The sequence below is a fragment of the Pistacia vera genome, unplaced genomic scaffold (assembly GCF_008641045.1).
Source record: "Pistacia vera cultivar Batoury unplaced genomic scaffold, PisVer_v2 Contig732, whole genome shotgun sequence".
NCBI lineage: Eukaryota > Viridiplantae > Streptophyta > Magnoliopsida > Sapindales > Anacardiaceae > Pistacia > Pistacia vera.
In genome coordinates this window covers 140197-157494 of record NW_022196593.1, presented here as the reverse complement: position 1 = coordinate 157494, position 17298 = coordinate 140197, and the positions used below count along the sequence as shown (strand labels likewise).

Sequence of the window (17298 nt, the reverse complement as noted above, 5' to 3'; positions counted from 1 at the left end):
TGCATCTAATAGCCCTTGGTTGTAACTTATCAGTTTTTTCATGAACAAAAACTGTGCAGCCAAAAACCCTAAGGTTACTTAGTTTGCAGGATGCCCAGACCATTTTCCATGGGTGTTTTTAAACTAATACGATGAGGGTATTCATTAATAAGGTAAACTGCAGTGTGGCAGCCTCTGCCCAGAACTTGGTGGGTAACTTGGAACAGATAATAGCTTCTAACCTTTTCTAGGATAGTCCTATTCATCCTTTCAACTAAACCATTCTGCTGGGGTGTGTGCCTTACAGTCTATGCCTCAGAATCCCCCTTTCCCTACACAGATTATCAAAATCTTCATTTATGATTCTAGCCATTATCAGTTCTAAGTTTCCTAATTTTCTCCCAGTTTGGTTTTCAATCATGACTTTCCAATCTCTGAATTTCCTAAATGCTTCTCCCTAGCTTTCAAGAAATAGACCCAGACCCTCCTAATAGTCATCTATTATGCTGATGAAATATCTACAACCTCCCAAAGATGGGTGTTTAGTAGGTCCCCAAACATCTGAATGGATATAGTCTAAAATAGACTGAACAGTGGTTTCCCACACTAAATCTGATTCTGTTCATCTTCCATAAATACAATGATCACAGAAAGCCAACTTTTCTATTTTATCTCCTCCAAGAGCCTTTTGCTTACCCAGCTCAACTAAACCTTTTCACTAATGTGCCCTAATCTCCTATGCCATAAGGTTGTCTTATTAGACTTTGTGGGTTAAGGATACTGCTGCTGTTCCAGTAATAGTTGACCATTTAAGATATACAGCCCATTCCTCATCCACCCTTCATCACAACTAAGGACCCTTTAGTTACTTAAAGAACTCCACCTTGAGCTTTATGCAATAGCCAATTGAATCAAGACTTCCTAGAGAAACTAAGTTTCTTTTTAGCTCTGGTATGTATCTAACATCAGTAAGCCATTTTGGCTTCCATCATGTAGATTCAGCCTTACATCTCCTATTCCTAAGACTCTACAAGCTGCATTATTTCCCATCAATACCTTTCCAGACTCAAGTTTCTTAAAGTTTGACAGAAAACTCTGTTTGGAGTCATGTGGAAAGAACATCCAGAATCAATACCCATTCAGCATCAGTTTCATTTTCAGAAACAACTAACACATCAGAACTCTCATCCCATCAGAAGCTATGCTACACTTCCACTAGCATCCTTTTCCCGACTTTTTCTTCCTATCGGACAGTCCCTCTTAAAGTGACCTTCCTTATGACAGTGAAAACATTTCCTAGTGACTTAGACTTAGACTTTGATCTACCCCTGAAATTCCCCTTCTTTGGCCTTCTTATCGGTCTCCTCTTACATAACCCCTCCCCATCTAGTTTACCCTCCTTTTAAATTCAGCATCCTTAGTAGTTATTGCTACCACTACTTCATCTAGTTTAAGGGTTTGCCTGCCATACTTAAGGGATCCCAAAATTAGAGAAAATTTTTGGAAGTGAGTTAATTAGATTACTGCTTGATCTTCATCCTCAACCTTAACACTAAGCCCTTCTAGATCCTGTACCAGTTTCATAAAGTCATTCATGTTGTCTCCTAATAATTTTTTTTCATCCATTTTAAAACTGAACACTTCTGTTTTAAAACTAGCCTATTAGGAGAGGACTTTGACAGGTATAAAGAGTCTAGTTTTTCCCAAATTTCAAATGGTGATTCCATTTTCTTAACTTCCCTTAAGACCTTATCCCCTAAACCTAGAATTAGGGTACTGTAGGCTTTATCTAAAAGGTCTTTCTTCTCCTTCTCAGACAAAGAGTCTGGTAAACTATCCTCACCTTTTAAAGTGTCAGCTAAACCATCCTTAACTAAGATAGCCCTCATTTCACTCTTCCACAATCCATAATCATTATCCCCTGTGAATTTCTCCACCTCAAACTTAGACTATTCCTGGTTCCTATACTTCACAGATGCTTAGAGTAAAAAGCCCTAATTTACCTAAGACTTAAACAAAACCCTAACTTGCAACTGTTTTGAAAAGAACTCAAATCTAAGCCTAGATGTTCCTGATTCGCAAAAGTCTCTTAACCTAGAGAAACCCTAGGTGCTAGAATGAAACCTAGTCTGATACCACTTGTTGGAACAAGAGACCAATCACAGAACCAGTATAAGGCAAAAAAAACCGATTCAAGCAGCAGATATAGTAACATATATCAGCAGTTTTAAACCACAATAATATGAAGCAAAATAAAGATGAAAAAGAGAGACAGAGATTTATAGTGGTTCGGTAATCTTATAGATTCTACGTCCACTCTTCAGGGCAGTAAGAAGTTTTCACTATGAGAATAAAGAGATTCTTACAGAGATACGCTCACCCTTTACACAGTGTATACCCCTCTGTAAACCCAGATCTCGTACACCTCTCTCACACACACACGATAACCAAGCATTGTAAAACGATTTATCAGAAGAACAAAGAACCAGAAAATACACCAGCTAAGACCTACCACAACCGTAGATTCAATCAACGCTGTTCGAAACCTCCAGCGCATCCTCATCTTGCAACAAACTTTCTCTCTCTGTTAACCAAGAAGAAAGTTCCAGACCAAACGAAATGAACAAAAAAAACCTAATTGAAATTAGGTTTATTGAAGGCTGGAGTTTTACTGAACTGCCCCTTAGCTTTTGGCAAAACACCTTTGACTGCCCTTTTCAAACTTTGACTTCCACATGGCATAAATCATTGCCACCTCAACAACAGTGGACTTGATTGTGTAGTGTGTTATTTGTATTGAGTAAATCTTGGTTTCTGAGGACTTCCCTCGTCGATTGCATCGCCAGATTTAGCAGTCGCTAGAGTGCTATAGTTTTGTTATCTTTCTCTGCAACGTTCGAGATGTTACTATTGCTTATATTATCTTCTTCTTCGCAACATTCAAGTTAACTTAGCATTGATACTCTTGACTGTCGGTGTGTTAGGATTTTCTCCATTGATTTTTGCATCTACCCCCTTTTCTGTTGACAAAAAGAATGAAAAGAAAAACGTATGCAAATTAAATTAATTTTATCGTACTAATAAAATATATATGCTAAAAGAAATAAACTATCAGAAATGATTAGAAAATTCAACTTACGATGTCATATTTTTTGGTTGAATAGGGCTTCAAAATTAATGGACACAGCGAGCTGCATATTTTTGGCTTTAAGAACTGAATCTACCAATTAAGCCATATTGAGCAAATAATGAAGAAGTTATAGCTCCTTTTAAATTGCTCAATCAATCTTGAGCAGTTAAAGAGAGTTGGATGGTTTCAAATTGAGCAAAAGCATAGAGTATTTATAGGCAAAGTGTGGAGATATTAGTCACCTAAAGTCTACGCAGTAATTTTAAATGCTCAAAGTCAGCTAAAAATTTTCATTATTAATTCCCTACTTACTACTTGATTAGTTACATTGTTTTTTGTTTGAAAAACATAACCAAACAACCGATAATTGTTGAACATTGCATGCTTTGCGGTTGTGAATTCATTATTTGGAAATTGTAGTCAATTGTTTACCTGTTCAAATTTCACGTGCTTGGAGATTAGACTTTGAAGTTTGAATCATATAAAATAATGTCCTAGAGAACGATAGCAACTCCAGCAATTTTTGGTTAACAATTCACATTTGTTAATGCTGAATTTGATTTATGATCTAGATGTCTCTGTACAAGTGTAAATATGGGACAAACGTATATTTATGAATAAATAATTTAAAATGAATATATGCCTACTGCGTCAATTTTATGAAGCTTATACCTATAGTAAATTACTGAAATAAGATTCATATTTATCACATGAATTAAGATACTAGTGAAAGAAATTATCAAAGAAGTTACTAAAACACTATTCTTCTTCATTAACAGTTATAGTTCAATCGTTTAACACTGGAGGAGGGGATATTAGATTCTGGATTTTGAATCTTCTCTTTATCTAAACTTCAATCAATTTTGAAAAATCGTTTGACATATATATAATTAATTGCTCATATACAAGAGATTTTAACATTACTGTCTCACTATATCAATTTAGGAATTTCCATCTTCAAGTCCCCAACGGATGGAGGCCTAATGCTAATTGTCTAATTGAGACATGCTAAGCCAATAATTCTAGATTTTTTTTTTCATGAGTGATTAAGAATATATCGTAAAACTAAAAGAATTCATACAAAACAACCTTATGATCTCTTACTATGTCGATGTAGTGAGACCCCCAATAAACTCATTTCTCTATAACAAGTAAATTGTTATTTTTGACACAAGAGAGAATAATTTATTTAAGAGAACCTCAGCCGTAAATTGTATTGACCTTATTTTATTACTCGGTTTGCTACATAATATTCATAATTCAATAAATTTACATGCATGCAGACAAGCTCTCATCAATTTAAATGGTAGCCTGATCAGCCTTTGAAGCAGTAGTAGTTTAAGTAGAAGCATCGGCTATTAATAACACTATCCCTCTCATCAACTTCATGAACTGCCAAACTCCTCTTTGTAACTTTGACATCGCCATTTATTTGTAGAAGTCGTCCCAGTTTGATCGTTGGTCCAGTTGGTCGCTTACATCTTCTCCTGAATTTACGAAAGAAAAGTAAATAAAAATGACAATAAACTACGAAAAGCTGTCAAATTATAATGAACAAAACTGTTAAGAAGAATCAACTTACATGAACTTAATTTTTGGTGGGTAGGGTTTAGAAATGGGTATGGGCAGAGGGAGCCTGTTATTAACTTGCCATTAAACTGCTACCGGCTAAAGCCATTAACAAATTTACACAAGTTAATTTAATTAATTTGTTCAAAGATGATTATTGTTACTGTCACAAGCTAAATCAGACTTTCAATGGTATAATTTAAACTGCTGAATTGTATAAGTGAACTACCCCTGAGCGAAACTTGGAGATAGAAGTCTTCTTTCGTTTCTAGAAGGTAAAAAGACAGACCAAGCCCATGAGCTTATTATCCTTTGTCGGAACAAATTAAACAAGTTGATATTTGATAAGATCCCCCTCTGTAAGTGCTTAAAGTCTCATGTTTTATAATAGTATGATCAATTCGATTAAATCTTGCGAGCAATCAAACTAAAATGGTTCACCATCATTGAAATAGAATGCACATTTTCGGAGGCCTAACCATAGCAAAAACTAATTCTGGGGAGCTTTCTATTATGTATATTAAAGCTTACAATTTCAGGTTGTTTGCTTTGTACACTCTCGGCAGCACTAATGAAAATATTTTCACCTTCCTGTACAACAAAATGCTTTCATGTTCTGAATTTGCCCAACAAACCTGGAAAAGCAAAATTTCAGTTTAACTGATTTTGCAGGGAAAATTGCAGGAAAGCGTCAAGACTTTAAGAAAGCTGGGTAGAACTATCCTCAGAAGGAAATTCATACAACAGTTGAACCATGTAATGCTCCACTATGATTGCAGCTTTTACGTTGGATACTATAATAGCCATGCAATAATATGCTTCAATCACAGCAGGGGATTACACAACATAACCATTGCGTACTTGCTCATTTTCCCATGTGTGTTAATATTCTGCTAATCAAGGTTTCTTTTTTCCCTGTAAGAGGAAGGCCGTGTGCCGACAAGTAATACTTCAACTCTTGCACGGTCAAATCCTTCAACTGCATACATAACAAATAGATCAACGTCATTAGAACTATTAACCTAAAGAAAAGTGCCAAAATTCCAAACTATCTTACTAAGTAACTAAAAATTAGAATGCTCTCGTCCAGGATTTTTATGGAGTATAAATTAAAAAAATTTCTAGAAGTTTACAGCGACTAAATCATGGTGGATGATTTATCACAAGGCTGGGGGAATTTTTATAGTCTCTTAAATCAGTTTCAGGAAAACAAACTACATATCTTTTCTTTCTTTTCTTTCTGAAAAAATATCTCCTTGGAATAACTGTAAACAAGTGATGCCTCCCACCACCCATCAGAATTGCTGAAGAGAAAGGACAATAACTAATTTGGTCTAGATCTTTTGTCAAACATGCAAGACCAAATCAGAAAATAAGACCATGAGGGTTGAAATAGAAGGTAGCAACATATTGTTTAACCTTTCCATTGTCCGCCAAGTCAGCCCAATCATAATTTGCACTCTCCTTAACTGCATTTTCAGCAACTGCTTTCCGTTTTTTTGAGGCCTCACTCACTTTTCCATTGCCCGCACACTCACTTTCCTCATCATAATCTTCCCCATACACAGAAAGCTTGAATTCTTCTATTGCTTTAACAACTCCAGGTCTACAAGCCATACACAAAACAACATTTTGAAAAGTTGACGTATAAAAAAAAAAAAAAAATGTCTATCTAGATCAAAAATAAACGCACAGAAAAAAGCATGGGATATGAAAAGAAAGATGGTAAACAAATTTGTCCTTACCTAGACATGCCTTCCTCATCAGGGAGTGTCTCATCATTGATATCTGGCATCTCATCTTCTTCTAGAGCTAGGGCCTGTAATACTGCATAGTGTCTCTGCAAGGCTGCAAGATTATTTTCAGTTAAATACAGAAGGAATCAAGTAAAAATTCAGAAACAGAAATTGACATCATTATCAACTTAGTGGTCGCTTTTCAGTTCATGAGTCAACCAATGTCACAACATTTTATAATAATTGCAGAAAATATATAATATATGTGGTTGTACCATGTGATTGCATCACCTTCCATTACGATCGCTGTCAGTGTGTGACAATGCTATTTCTTGAGACTCTGGACACTGATATGAGATCACAGAATGTGTAGAATAGGGACTCACAAATGTTATCAGAATTTGCATGCCTTCAAAGTCTACAACTTTATGTGTTCAGTCAACCTGTTCTACAGATAATCTATGTTTCAAGTATTCACAGATTTAAGTTCAAAGATAAACTGACACTTCATCTGGACGTGAATCTATTGGTGATTCTACAAATTTATTGGATTTTAACTAAACAATATGTAATGTCAACAGCATAAATATTTTTCATAACAGGTAGTAAGATGAATTTTTCGCTCTATTATGAGCAGTTAGAAATCATTACATAATAAATGGTTAATTTAGGATGTTTGCATACTGTATTGACATTAATGAGCCTTTATTAAGCTACTAGATTAGCACATATCACGCTGCAAATTACCAGGATTTGCGAATTGGCATACTGAAAAATCTTTCAAGTCAATACGTTTCATCAATGCAGCGGCCTTTTTAACTTGATCATCGGTAGCTCGAGGTACAACATCTGGGCTAGAATGAAACTGCAAATGCAACCAATTTCCTCAGTGAAAACATTATAAGAAAAATTTAGTCATATTAACTTGGATAACTATCTTGCCTCTTCAACATTTCTAATATCATCAGAATATGGAAGGTATATCATGTGCATTCCTGGTGGCTCAAGCTGACCACCATTACTAATAATCTCATCCTGTGAAGTTTCAGAACGGTTAATGAACTTAATCAGTGATGTTAAAGGAAAGAAACAAAATATAAAATCCAGTCAAAGCAAGAGCACTAATTCAGTTTCACAGAGCACTAGAATTTTCATCTTGAAATTACTTTAATTTCTGTTCTGTATCATGATGTTTTTATTGTGATGAGAAAAAAATTCTAAAATTTTCTCCATTGTGCAATACCAGCTTATAATACTACAGTTTCTTCACATAGCATTTAGGCCTAAAGCACCTTGGTATTCAACGTTCAATTAAAATACAAAAGCAGTAAATAGCACTATCAGCATAAAGTACATAACGACTCAAAGGATATGTGGATGCATTTACTTTATACAATTCATGTTATGGCCTAGGTGCGTGCAGTGTTAATATTTGTAAAAAATTATTATGTACTCTAATTTCTGGGGAGAAAACAGTTTTGAGTCCAAGTCTGTCCCCTAATCAGATTCTGAAGGGAAGGGCCGGTTTTCTTTATACATAATATTGATTTCTAATACAAGGCTCACATATTTGGTTCAAATTCCTATTACAATAAGAATCCAAAAAGGTAGAATGTTATGGAGCTAAGGTCTACAGTCAAGCAAGAAGATGCAGCTTAACTTGCAGAAGAAAATCACACACTTCTCACAAAGTTGTCTGATCACATGTGGAACAATGGAATAACTAATACAAACATGTAACGGATGTCTTACTTGAGCAACAAGGGCGACCAAATGAGGATTAGATGGATTGCCATAAAAGGCAACTGCAAAACTGCAAATAAAAGATGAACTCCTCAAAGGCTTTCAATTACATGCAGTAATAACTTACATGAGAAAGTAATAAATACAAAGTTATAGTCAAACATTAACAAAAGCCAGATGATCATGAAATGCATGAATGAGCTGATAAATATGCATTGATCTAAGATTCAAAGTAGCTTGCTAATTTCATCATATTGTAGATAAAGAAATAATTAAAAGGAAAGCATTTGCATTATAGAAGCTCATCAATTTGCTAAATACAAATGACAAAAAGTAAATAAAAATATAAGTTGAAGATCGAATATTATTCATGACAGATTTTTAGTTCAAGGCCACCACCTTTCATCCTTACTTTTCATTCAAAAAATGAATTTTATGATAGCCACTTGGTAGTTTTAGAACCCTACGTATATGATTATGAATAATATTAAAGATATGCTACATATAGATGTATACTTCTGATGATATGTATGCCTACAAAATCACTTTAATTCTGCATCATTGATGAAATGTAATTTCGAAAATGCAGATGTGTATTGTCTAAAAAAATATATTTTATAGGAAAACACAAATGACAGTTGAAAATAAACACCATATACATACCCAGATAAAATGCCAAAATATTCAGCGGTCAAATTTTGAAAATACAACTGACAAGTGTATGCAATATTAAGAAGTACCAACCGTTGAAGCCGTAACATGGATCTATGAAGAGCAATAAAAATGCGAGCACTGCCAACCACTTCCTGCATAAGGCAACAAAAGAGTGAGCTAATCTAGGCAATGAAAAAAAGTTGATACAGTTGAAGTGATGAATTGACTGACAGCTTAGGGATCACAAGGACAGAAGATGATGTATAATCGCTGCACACACACACACACAAACATACATATACACACTAACTTAATTATTGCTACTAAGTCAAAATAATTCATATTTTAATAATTCATATAACATTTAAGTATAAACAAGACCAATCCTGAGAAGATTCTTCTAACAAAATTTAGGAATTCCACAGAAAGAATAAAAGAAATCCATTATCTTAAGAGTCAAATATGGGTAACACCAAAAAAACTTATCAACACAGAACGAATATATTACAAAGACAATTCATAAGTTCTACACTCAAAAAGGCCTGACCTCAAACTTTAAATCTCAGACCATGTCATTCTACCAGAATAATTAGTACTTACTAAAGGTTTTACTGCTGTTATAGCAAAAAATTTACAGGAAGGGTAAGGATTAATTTGGGGCAGGTGGTGAGGCTATCATTTCTTATTCTCATAACCCACCGAAGTGTGAAGTTTATAATAGGAAATACCATCATCAGATGTTCATTATTAAGCAAGGTTCTAATCATGTGAATAGTTCAAGGCCACTACTGTTTGGTTTCTTTTTTGGAAAAATTTGTTCTCAAGGTCTTTGGAATGATTCAGAAGCTGTATCACCAAACATCATTCAAATCTAAAAACAGTAACCAAACAGGTTTATGAGACAAAAACTGACAAGCCACAATCTGATTCAACCTTGCAAAGGAATTGCTTTTTGACATCATTCATGTATACATGCATAATTATCTGTGAGCATACATACAGGTTTCAAAGTATCTCCCTTACTTTCCGGTAAAAATTCTACTAAGATACAAAAGGGCATTAACTTTCCAGTCAAAATAACTTGGCATTTATCTTCAGAAAATATAATGTGAATAGGCATGATTTAAATGTTCAAAAATTTGAAAAGCACAACAAGCCATCAACAAGAATAATTGATTTAAGCATAAGATGAAACAAGAATTAACTTCAGCAAAATGATATTTACAGTACAGTATAAGATAAGATTTAATGCAACCTTGTCACTAGGAAAAAGAAATGTCGATGGCCTCAAGTTGTGATAATCTTTTAAGCAACTTAATGGCTTGAACCCAAGGAGCTGCAGATGTCCAGTTGAAACTCTTTTGATCTCAGATAGCTCCGCAGTGGAAAATTTGATATTTTCACTGAAGATGACAAAGAAAGCATTGACTAAAACTCCAAGTAGAAAACTAACAATAACATTAATGACTGGAACTGTAAAATATGAACAATTTGAATACAATAAACTACATGATACTATGCAGAGCTAACGATAAAACCAGCATCAGAGAAATTTTTTTTTTCTTCCTGGTGCTAGTTTACTACTACTTACCTATATACTAGATAAGTTAAAACTTGCAGAAAGACTGTTCAAACCAATTTTCATCTCACTCAAAATCATGTTTTTTTTCAATCAAAAAACATGTTAGTACTTTGCACTAACTTAAAGAAAATCAAAAGTCACATCTATGCAAAGAAGTAAAATATCAAGGCTTGAACATTAAAAAATGAAGAAAAGTTTGGAATTAAAAAACAAGGAACTGAAAAGACAAATGAGTAGAATCCACAGAAGCAATTGAAAATGCTTACTTTTTGTAAGACTGAAATCTTTTTGGAGGTTCTTGCATCAGTGCCCCGGTATCAGCACAGATGAATGATCTTTCAGTCTGCAGAATGTCACACACAATTATTTCAAGAAGTACGCAAACTCCAAAACAACCCTAGGTACTTGAATTAACTACTTTAACAAGCAAAAGTTTTGGTTAAAGCTTTACCTTATATTATAAAAAATTAAAAACTAAATTGCTTTGCATAGATGTAAGGGCTTTCATGAAGTTACGAGAGTAGAGTACAACACGTCAAAATGATATATTTGCAAACCTCTAACACATACTTGTATTTATTATAAACAGAAATGTAATATGAACGACTAAGAGTTGACAAATATGCTTCCAGTAAATAAGAATGAGCAGCTTTCACATAAGATCTAACAATTATGAATCAAGACACAAATTAGTGCAGTATTTGAAACTTTTACAATAGGAGTTGCCATCTAACATCTAACTGATACCAATTGTTATTGTTTGGCATTCAATTGGCAAACTGCTCTATGCTTATATTATGCCCTACAATTGTCACATTTCTCAAGAGTAGTTATTTAATTTAATTTTTCTAGCAGTAGACAGGATTGAAAAACCCTCGATGGCTCTTATTACAATATACAACACAGCCATCTGTATGCACAAATGTAGTGAGCAAAACATAATGTCAAGAGTGGATTTACCTTTAAAGGACGATTTGTTACAGAATCAAGCCATGTAGTCGCCCCTACAAACCACAAGCATGGAAACAAATGATTTTCAAGCATATTATAAAAAAAACATGCAGAAGCTTAAAAACTAAACATTACTTAGAAAATAGTGACTCGCGTCTACCTGGAACAGTTGGACGAATTAAAGCATATGAATTCAATTCAATTGACAATCCATTGGCAATTATAAATGATATTCTTTTCACTATGCGCTTTGTGAACATACGCTTTCTCAGCTGATCTTTCATATCTTCCAATCTGAAATAAAAAATAAATATTTTCAGAAAATAAAGAATATCTACAACAGGTAATCCACATGCAACAGGTAATTATACAATGAGTATGAGCACAAGGTTTTTGAAGTTTTAAGATCACATTTGATAAATCTACTGCAGGTAACCTAGGACAAGAGAATACAACTAGAACTACCAAGTGGAGTATATCAATGTTCCCTCAACAAAACAGAGATACTAACTAAAAACTACATAAAAATTGCTGTAAAATATATACAAAAAACACACAAAAAGGAAAAAAAAAAAAAAAAAAAAATCCAATCAGAGTTGCATACTTTTGTCCCACTGAGGGCATGAATAGAGCAAGATCATCACCTTCCAATCCAATCAAACCCTGACACAAATAAAGTTCGGTATCAAAATTTTAATAAACTAATTAGTCATAGAAGTTGCTGAAGAAATTAAATAACATAGGTATGGACATACAGAATAGAAAAGAGAAACATTGAATTCCTCGCCAGGCCGATTTAAGGGTAAAAGTTCAATTGAGATACCAAGATCTTGGGCATCCTGTAAAAAAGAAATATACAAGCGACTTCTTGTAATAACTTTAAATTACTGCAGGCATTATAAAGACCACTTAACTAAAATGCATGTGCAACATATTTAGACTGAAACTCATACTTTAGCTCGTTGCAATGTGGTTCTTGTCATATCAGTTTTTGCTGCACCCTTGATACTCCCAAAAGGGTCATCTTCATTTGTAAATAACAGTATCCTTTTGTCAGCTGTCTTTGCAGACCTGAGATAAATTTGTCATTAGACATCACCAAAAAGTACACAAGATCCTTAAGAAACAATTAAAAAAGAAAAGGATCCTAACTCAGATGTAATAGAAATTCAACAAAAAGAACCAGATCATAGCTAGCATTACCCTTTACGTAACAGCCCTTGTGCTACCCAGAGGGCATTGTAAATAGAATTCTCACGAGACCCAGAAACAATACCATATTGACTCCCAATTTCTTTCGCAAATGATTCTGCATACAAAATAGTTTGAAAATCAGGCAAGATTTTCACTTCAATCCCCTCCATCAAAAAGGCACTTAGTCAAACATCTGATATAGCAAATGAACCTTATTTCTGTTATATATGATCATATTTATAACCATGAATTTCATTGAAGAAGCAGTAATTTGTGTTAGTGAGAAAAAATTACCATTCTGCAATAATAAAGAATGTGGTAAGAATTTTGTAAAAAATGAGGACTTGTTTACTCTTATCAGTATTCATCATTATATGAGTCCAAGCATCCTCAACTTAATTATGATAAAATGGACGGCTCACCAAAGATGGGAAAAGTCAAGATCATCAATAAATGATACATTAAACAAGAAGTCTCTTGAAAGAAATTAATGGAGCTTGCACATCTTAGGGAAAAACCACAGAACTTTAGAATGCATGAATTCTATTATGAAATGGCTTTAATACAACCACAAGAAAGAATTTAAATACAAAGAACATCTACTCCAATGCTTGAAGGGATGAAATGAGAAATTACAGTATACATAAAAAGAGTAGTAACTACTAATTTTGTTGGGCTGAAGCTGTTATAAAAAGGTAACTAATACTATTGTCAGGCTTCAACTGTTATTCTTTTTCAATGGCAAAGACACATTTCAATTTCATAGTATTTTATGCCCTGACTGTTGGAAGCTCTCATTGTTTCCCTTACAATAAGAACTACTGGTTAATCTGAAAGCTTAGGTATCAACGAATATAGCGAACAATATTTCTCAAGCCAAAATTTAACAAAATAATATTATAACTAATGGATGCGAATTATCAAAAAAAAAAAAAAAATCAACCAAAAAGTTTTAGACTTTGATACTGATAAGAACTAAGTACTGCAAGTCATGAAATATAAATTATTTTGATGAAATTTGGAAACAGGGAATGTTAAGTTTTTACTTAGATCAGTCCAAAATGAACTCGAGCTTAGAATAAAAATCCATGCATCAGCTTAAATGCAAGCCAATGAACCATAACTCACCCTCTATGCGGTCAAATTCTTTTATAAACCTTGCTGTTGGCCTATCTAAAGAATCTCGTTCAGCAACATTATACACAAAAACACCATTTAGATCCTGCATATTCTTCTTTTCCCTCTGCAAATGATTCATAAGATAAGGATGAACTAATAAAAGAATGAACTGTAGCATAGCTAGCATATAAATCTTAAAATAAACATGCCAAGTGTTAGTAACAAAGCACTCTTAAAGCAAATAAAATATGGCCATCCAACATCATGATAAACGTTTTTATAGGAAATGCAGCTATTATATTATCAGCCAATGAATTGTCTAGAACTTATTGCTTCTTTCAAAATTTGAGGACAATAAGCTGTTTTCCTATTTCAAGTGAAAATCCCAGCTCTCTAATCCATTCGTAACAAGAGCAGTAACTTAAAGGTTCTGCCATGCCATAACCAAAACAACGTCAAAATATTCAAGAAATAAAGAAACATATCTTTCATTCTATCAGACAACGTCTTACCGTGTTAAAGAAGCAGATAGCAACTTCATCATATGATCTATTAATGATCTGAGTCTTGAGTGATTGCGCAATACAACTAACCACAATGTGAAAATGACTTTCATCCTTTTGATCTTCCTGCCAGAATGAACACATAAAAAAGGCCAATCAGATTAATTTGAAAATGGTATAAAGTAACAGCATATTCAAAAATCGAAAGAGTTGTGTGTGCAGAAACATCAAACTTGCATAAGCATGCTAAATATGTGCAGCCCGTGAATAGACAAATCTCCAAATCTTAACTTACTGAGATATAATGCATTCAAATATTCATTTCCCTTATTTACCTTACCAGTATAACAGCCAAATATATAGAGTAACATCATATACAGAGGCATTCATTATTTAGTGACAACTAACTGCTAAGAATAAATCTCATTCCACAGAAATACTCCTTGTGATGCAGCATTGCAAAGGAAGACATGTCCCCCAAACACAATCAGTAAAGCGACTTATACTACTGAGAGTCATATTCAAAACATATGCCCAAGCTCCTATGAAAAAACAACCCAAGTTTTTAGAACTGGTAATAGGTACATCACAAGTTCCAAATTGTAATAAGTTATTTGAGCACTTCAACTTGCAAAATGCTGCGATAAACAATCAATCAACTGATCAAAGTTACCAGTCAAGTTATAAGTCCCAAAAAAATGATTATCGAAATTGGCTTCTACAGAGCCACCAAAAAAAAAAAAAAAATTGTGGAAAGCTAATACCCAATCATGGTTCAAACTAATAAAGACCCTTATGTTTTCATTCTGCAACTGAAATAGACACAATCGCTTTTTGGGATCAAAAGGTACAACAAAATGTTTCCTGGAGAAGAAATTGATAGATAATTTTCTGAAAAACCCTTTTGAACCAAAAAATCCACTTAAAGTGCTTCGGACGTGATAACTGCTTTTCCATAAAGCACTTTCAGATACATCCGTAGACACGCTTTTACCCAAAATCACTTGCTGCATAAACACTCTCAAGCACTACACTAGTCCAATACATCGAAAGAACACAAAAAAAGCGAACAATTGAAACTATAAACTAAAATAATTTTAGTTATTACTATAGACAATAATCAATAATCAATCATGTAAACAAGTGCTTGGAAATTGAACAACCCAATCTTCTGCATACATATTTCAAACTAAACGATACCCATACAAACAAAAATAAATAAATCCATCCATCAGAAAAAAGAAAGAAAACTCACGGCTGAAGTTGAGGTAGAAAACATTTTGGGTGAAGCATCAACAAGGTACACCACATATTCTTTAGTTGACTCTCGTTCCTGCAAATTATTATTATTATTTTTTTTTCACATTTTTGTTATGCAAATACACATAACAAGAAAAGAAAGTTTTGAAGTATTAATATCAAATGGTAAGCAAAAACGAAAGAAAACCTGAAAGAGTTCGTTTTCGTCGTCTTCGTCGTCTCTGAAAACGTCATCTGGGTCCAAGTCCATTGTTTTCTCAGAGATAAATGAAAGGTTTTGGTTTGGGTGCTTCCCGAATCGTGAAATTCCGCCCGCGTATTTATATAAATTCGAAAGTCGAAAGTTCAGTTCAGTGTCTGACAAGCTATTTCAAGAGTCAATACTGTCAATGGGCCGGTTTAACTGATGACAAACGGGTCAAATATAGGGTCCATATTAATGGTGAGGATAATTTCTTAACTCCTCAACCTTTTTTAAATTTTACAATACCCCCTATAACTTTGAAATAATCTCTCACATCCCCATCTCGCTTCTCGCCGTTATATATCTCCAATTCTTGATTAGTTTACTTTAAGGTGGTATTTATTTCGTGGATGGGAAGGAATGGAAATAGGAATGAGAATGAGAATGAGAATAGAAAAGGAAGGGGAATGAGGATGAGAATAGGAAGGAGAGGTTTACTTTAAGGAAAGACAATTACCTTTAAACATGATTTCGTGAAATAACTTAAGAGAGCGTTTGGTTCAGAGAACTTTGGATTACGAGGAATGTTGGATCACTTAAATCTTATATTACCTTGAAGATTACTAGAAATCTTTAGAAAAATGTGTTTGACTAGTTGGTACGTATATTATATTAATATGTTTGGTTAGGAGGAATAAATTGGTGGTATGTTATTTAAATTACTAAATTGCCCTATTTTTAAATACTGATATAATATTATTTTTATTATTAATTTTTGAATAGTTTCTTTTAACCCCCACTATTTCAGATTTAGCTAAGTCATCCCCGCTTATATAAAACTTTAATTTATGACAAAATCACCCCCACCGCCTACTGCCACCCAAACCACTGCCGAAAGTCTCTGAAAGTCACCGTGAGTTGCTCATCGTGACCACGAGGCTCCGATATGGCCGTTTCTGATCATATTGATGGCCGAAAATGGCCAAATCTATTCTGGCCATTCCCGGCCAGATCCTTGGCCATTATCGGGCAAATCTCATCCAGTTTGCTCTTGATATGGCCATTTTTTGGACAAATCTACTCTCGATATGCCCTTTTTGGCCCTTAATATAGCTAGAAATTTCCATATTGTGGCCTCCCGGTTACTGTGGGCTGCTCATGGTGACTTCAGGTGACTTTTGGCAACTTCCCTCGGTAGCCCATGGTGGTTTGGCTGGCGGTAGTAGGTGGGTGGGGGTGGTGGCTTGGGTAAGCTAAAATTTGTTTTAATTTCAAGGGTAATTTTGTCCAAAAAAATAATTAAATGGGGTGAAATGGTAAAAGCAAGATTCATGTAAATAAATTTAAAATAAAGGTATTATTGTCCTAAAATTTTATTAACAAGAGATAAAATTGAAAAAAAAAAAAAAAAAAGATTAGCCAAGTAATATTATAATACCTAAGAAAATAGAGGTAATTAAATTACCTCCTATATTACCAACAGTAGCCACTATTGGTATTTGAAGATTACCAGAATCTTATATTACTTGACAAACCAAACATGGTAATCAAGTAATATAAGATGACTTAACCCCAATAATCCCATATAACCCACAACCAAACGCCCCCTAAATACCATGTATACTGCATTGTGATGTCATTATTCCAAAATAAATAAATAATATATGTATAATTATATTATATAAGTTGAAAAA

The 17298-nt window shown here is 33.8% G+C and overlaps 1 protein-coding gene across 4 annotated transcripts; it reads right to left on the bottom strand.

Moving 5' to 3' along the window:
* Window positions 1–4316: 4316 nt before the first annotated feature.
* LOC116115145 (ATP-dependent DNA helicase 2 subunit KU70) lies at window positions 4317–15741 on the bottom strand. 4 transcript variants are annotated; one of them, XR_004125629.1, is made up of 20 exons: window positions 15608–15741; window positions 15416–15493; window positions 14170–14286; window positions 13667–13781; window positions 12548–12653; window positions 12298–12415; window positions 12100–12183; window positions 11949–12007; window positions 11505–11638; window positions 11354–11397; window positions 10660–10736; window positions 10067–10214; window positions 8902–8963; window positions 8167–8227; window positions 7357–7449; window positions 7162–7279; window positions 6424–6526; window positions 6098–6284; window positions 5210–5657; window positions 4317–4596 (listed from the first exon to the last, which is right to left on the bottom strand). XR_004125629.1 is itself a non-coding variant. In XM_031401302.1 (20 exons), exons 1-19 carry the CDS (start codon window positions 15668–15670, stop codon window positions 5544–5546), a joined length of 1881 nt encoding a protein of 626 aa, XP_031257162.1. In that variant the 5' UTR covers window positions 15671–15741; the 3' UTR covers window positions 5085–5313; window positions 5540–5543. The 4 variants fall into 4 exon arrangements, 2 of the variants coding, with proteins under 2 accessions (XP_031257162.1, XP_031257161.1); XR_004125630.1 differs by having other exon boundaries at window positions 5314–5657; XM_031401302.1 differs by lacking the exon at window positions 4317–4596 and having other exon boundaries at window positions 5085–5313; window positions 5540–5657.
* Between the last annotated feature and the right edge of the window lie 1557 nt (window positions 15742–17298).